Source organism: Solanum stenotomum, chromosome 4 (genome assembly GCF_019186545.1).
Source record: "Solanum stenotomum isolate F172 chromosome 4, ASM1918654v1, whole genome shotgun sequence".
NCBI classification, from domain to species: Eukaryota; Viridiplantae; Streptophyta; class Magnoliopsida; order Solanales; family Solanaceae; genus Solanum; species Solanum stenotomum.
The window spans coordinates 13,501,691-13,506,316 of record NC_064285.1 but is presented as its reverse complement, the minus strand read 5'-3'; the positions used below and the strand labels follow the sequence as shown (position 1 = coordinate 13,506,316).

At 31.5% G+C, this 4,626-nt stretch overlaps 1 protein-coding gene across 1 annotated transcript; it reads right to left on the bottom strand.

The window, feature by feature from the left end:
• Positions 1-3,421: 3,421 nt before the first annotated feature.
• On the bottom strand, positions 3,422-4,394 carry LOC125862457 (peamaclein-like). The gene is made up of 2 exons (XM_049542526.1): positions 4,282-4,394; positions 3,422-3,756 (listed from the first exon to the last, which is right to left on the bottom strand). The coding sequence occupies exons 1-2, from the start codon at positions 4,364-4,366 to the stop codon at positions 3,572-3,574; spliced, it is 270 nt and encodes an 89-aa protein (XP_049398483.1). The 5' UTR covers positions 4,367-4,394; the 3' UTR covers positions 3,422-3,571.
• Between the last annotated feature and the right edge of the window lie 232 nt (positions 4,395-4,626).

The window sequence follows — 4,626 nt, the reverse complement described above, 5'->3', positions numbered from 1 at the left end:
ACCAAGATCTGAGCTATCAAAATAAGGGTCATCACCACCCAAATTGCCTTCAAATCTCCCTTTCCTCTCCTTATAAATGTCTTCAAAACCAACATCTATACCTACAGGACCAGATGGTATCTCATCTAGATTTACTCTATCAGTCTTCTCTTTAACTTGTTCTTGAATATTAGACTGCCTAGCTTGAAGAAACTTCTCATCCAAATCACTCAAATCATTAGTATTTTCATCAACATCATAGAGTGAATCAGAATCAGAATGTTCTTCAACTCTAGGGGCAGGGGCTTGTTCTTTAACTAAATGGGACTGCTCTTCAACTAAAGGGGACTGATTTTGGTTTACATCCCTATTTTCATTTTCATCAAATGGTTGAGATGAAGACACATCAACCCTATTTATTTGTGGGGAGGATGACATATCAGCCCTATTTTTGTGTGGGAAGGAGGACACATAAGCATTATCTTATTGTGGAGATGAGGACACATCAACATTAGTGCTAGGCAATATAAGTATCTCCTCAACAACTAAATGTATACTAATGGGATGTACAACATATACATCAACAAAATCAGCACCCTTCAAACCATTAAGAAAGTTTAAAACATCATAATCAATATTTAACATGTAAAAAGTACCCTTCTTGTTGACTCTACATCCAAATGTCTCAACATTTTCACACCCAATTCCAGTGCTATTTTATGAAACAACATAATATGCAACTCATCTACATCTATATTAATTTTTTCAACACTAGTGATTCCATTGGCTTACCTTAAAGTAGGATCAGTTACAAAACAACCTCCATCGTGATATTGAAGTGTCACTATAGTTAAAGCCATTACCTTACGATGCTTGTAAAGTCAAAAGAAAAATAACTACAGTTAAACGATAAACTTACCATGACTGTAACACAAAAAGCCCTAATTTTTTTAAGGAAATAATGAATTGTTGTAACAGTTAAAGCCATTAACTTACCATGACTGTAATTGTTGTAACAATGGACCACTAACACTATCAATACCCAAGACAATTGACCAGAAATAAAATATTAATTTTAGTTGAAATTGGGATTTTACGAATAAACCCTAGAATCTACTCGAATTCACGAAATATGTCATTGAAGTCACTTGCAGTCATACATCAACTAAGAAAACGTATTACACTAACATTACACCCAAACCAAAGTAACATCCCAAAAAAAGGACAATCGACCCTAAAATCAAACAGATATGCACGAGAAAATGAAAAAAATAGAACTAACGCAAAAGGCAAGAACTTACAACGAAAATCGGAGTGGAACTGAGAAAAGGTTTGAAAAATCACAGACGAATTAGTGGAGAAATCACGGAGAAAGAGAGAAAGACAAAAGAAAACTGGTAGGGAAAGATCTGTATTTGTATAATTATAAGTGTATATGATGAAAATATATGTATTTATATTTGTATATACAATTTTCTCTCGCTTTATACAAACACAAACACAATTTATACATTTGTGTTTGTATAAAGTGAGATAGGCGAGGGAGAGTGGCGAGCAAGATCAGGGAGAGTAGCGAGCGAGATTCTCCGTGGGAGAGACAAATGACAAGTGTTTGCTACGAATTACAATTAAATGAAACTGTGGTTATAACATTTAATTTAAATTAATAGTTTGCTATTTTATATAATCTTTCCTTTTTATTTTCCCGAGATTCAAAATTCTAAGTTTTGACTATATATTTAATAAATATAAAAAAATATTTTTTGAAATTAAAATTAACATATTTGATAATTACATAAAAGAAATACTTTAAATTATAATAATTTAATAATTAAAATTATTTAAAAATATGAAAAAGGTTACGATTAAAGAATAAGGAATTTAATAAAGAGTTAATTATGTTCAAGAATTTGTATGTGATTCGAGCTATTATAAAATATATATCAAGTATAAAAAAATGACATGGAACTTACTAATTTAAAAATGAGAAAATACATCAAATCCCCCTTAAACTTGTCCGTAAAACTCACTTTAGCATCATAACTTTACGGGTGTTTAAATACCCCCTTAAACAATTGTCAAGTGAATTAAGTACCACCTTATACGTACAATACCAGCTTCATAATTGGAAGGTGATGTACACACGTGCCATATAAGCGCCACCTCAATGACACATTGATAACACGTCAGATTGTGAACAAATTTCATTTCATTTCTTTTTTCTTTTTCCACGTCATTTTTTGTTTTCATTTTCACTGTTTACTCATCTTCTTCGTTGTTCCATGTTCTTCATTATTTCAATAATCAATACAATACAAGAGTAATTGTTACCCTTTGCAAAAATCCAACACCCACAACGTAATTTCTAATAATTTGACGAACATTGTGTGAAACAGTGAAAATGACTATACTTCGGCAAGTGCTTCAACAACAACTTTGAAAAATTATCATCATCGTTGGAGCTGGGTTTGTTGGTGCTACTCTTGCTCATACTTTTGGGAATGTTTATTTTCAATTTCATTTTTTGTTGTTTAACTTACTATTTCTCCATATTTTTATTTGCAAGTTTTTTGAAAGCTAAAGCTTAACAACCATGGTTGCTCTAAGGACAACCATCAACTGCTTCAACGACAATCGCCAGAGTTATTATTGTTATATTAGGCTCAAAACCGACAGAATTGATGGCTCGCTTGAAAAGAAAAAAAATGAAAACAAATAAAGGAAAGAATGGAGGAAAGCCAGGAAAAGGGTATGGCCGACATTTTTTCCATGGTTGCCGGCGTGGTGAAATTTCTTAGCGAGATTTGGTGGTCTCACGGTGGCTAATCTCTCGCAAGAGCTTTAAACGGTGATGAACGAAGAACAAAGGGGTTGGGGTGAGGTCTGGCGTGGTTGAGTTTCGTTGAATTTGTTGATTCGAGAAATGTTGCTGGTACAGGTTGCTAAAAGAAGACAAAGTGGGACCCACTTACCTTCCCTTTTCATTTTTTATGCTATTTACGCGCTTATAAAATTTTTATTTGCCACGTCAGTCTCTAAGGTCATATTTAATTCACTTGTAAGTTGTTTAAGGGGGTATTTAAATACACGTAAAGTTACAGTGCTAAAGTAAGTTTTGGGGACAAATTTGAGGGGAATTTATGTATTTTCCCTTTAAAAATTTGGAACTCATTTTATAAGAAAGAAATAGTTATGAATAGCATAACCTAGATATTGAGTAAATTTAATTATTTACGGTCAGCTTCACAATTCAAGAAATAAAAGCCCATATACAGTGTATCTGGTACAACTCATTATCAAAGTCCCTTTCGTTTCTTGTCCCAAATTTTCCAAATTTATTCTTGATTCTGATCAAAGTATCTAGATGTGATTGATCGAATAATTTACCTATGTCTTTTTTAAAAATATTTACATAATAAATATTATATTGTATAAAATAAAATATACAAAAGAGCCTCATTTGTTCTCTTATTTGTTTTTTTTTATTATTATTATAATCAACCTTATTTCATGACAACACATGGCACATCAAGGCTTTGCGCCTCTATCTTTGTGTTTGACAAACAACAATTTGAAGAAAATAATAGTAAATTTAAGGACATTTAGGCCCTCCCTTAGTGTTTTTTTTGTCCCTATAGCAAGGACACTCATCTTTATTTCCACTAGTTCCAGAAGGAACGCAGTGACAGTCTGCACAACATATTCCACAATACTTTAAGCATCTGTCCTGTCGTCCTGCCTTTGAACACCTAAAGTTGCACTTTGAATCACAGAAATCTACATGCAAAAACATAACCACGTCTCATTAATATAAGAACATCAAAGACTAAACATATATAGTACTTACTATGGTTATCCTTATATGCCCAAGAAAACATTGAAAATAAGGGGTAATCTTGACTAAATTAATGTAATCTCTTCCTTAAATATGTAATTGCTAATTATATGCTATCTTGGAAGAGTGAGTGTACAATAATTTTTCTAAAAATTAATGTGTACATTCTTGAATTTCAAAAATAAAGAATATTTTGGCTATAGATAAAAAATATTAGTAAAAGATAAGATGGTTAGTAAATGTAAAGGCGAATCCTATGGATTTCACATTTAAAAATAACGACTATAAGTGATTATAACTGAATTCAAAATTTTATATTTATATATATTCAATAAAAATGTTGATATAAATATCTTATTTCAATCAAAATTATTGATTTTGATTGAACCCGTAATTAAACTTTTAGCTCCGAACTGAGTAGATGATCAAGAAAGTGTCACATATATATATATATATATATATATTACCTGAACCAGCAATAGTGGCTGGAATGAGGAAAGAAGTAAGAACAAGTGCCATCAAAAGCAAAGTTGTAAAATTTAGCTTCATCATTTAAAGAAGGATTATATTTTAAGTGAATAAACTTCAAGTCTGGATATGGTACATATATATAGGGGGAGAAAGGTTGGTAATTAAAGGTGTGTTTGGTAAGAAGGAAAATGTTTTTTTGAAAAATTTGTGGGGCTTTTACTTATTTTTTAGTGTTTGCCAATCAAGTAAAAAAATATTATCTCAACAACATTTATACGTAATCTAACAAAATACTATGCGGATGGTATGGGAGTACGAAGAGGAGATTTAGGGGTGGGATT

Bases quoted from the DNA above. Each gene is read 5' to 3' on its own strand.
- LOC125862457 (XM_049542526.1), bottom strand. From the start codon at position 4,366: ATGATGAAGCTAAATTTTACAACTTTGCTTTTGATGGCACTTGTTCTT. The intron at 3,757-4,281 runs GTAATATATATA...TTTTGCATGTAG, and splicing joins AGCCACTATTGCTGGTTCAG to ATTTCTGTGATTCAAAGTGC.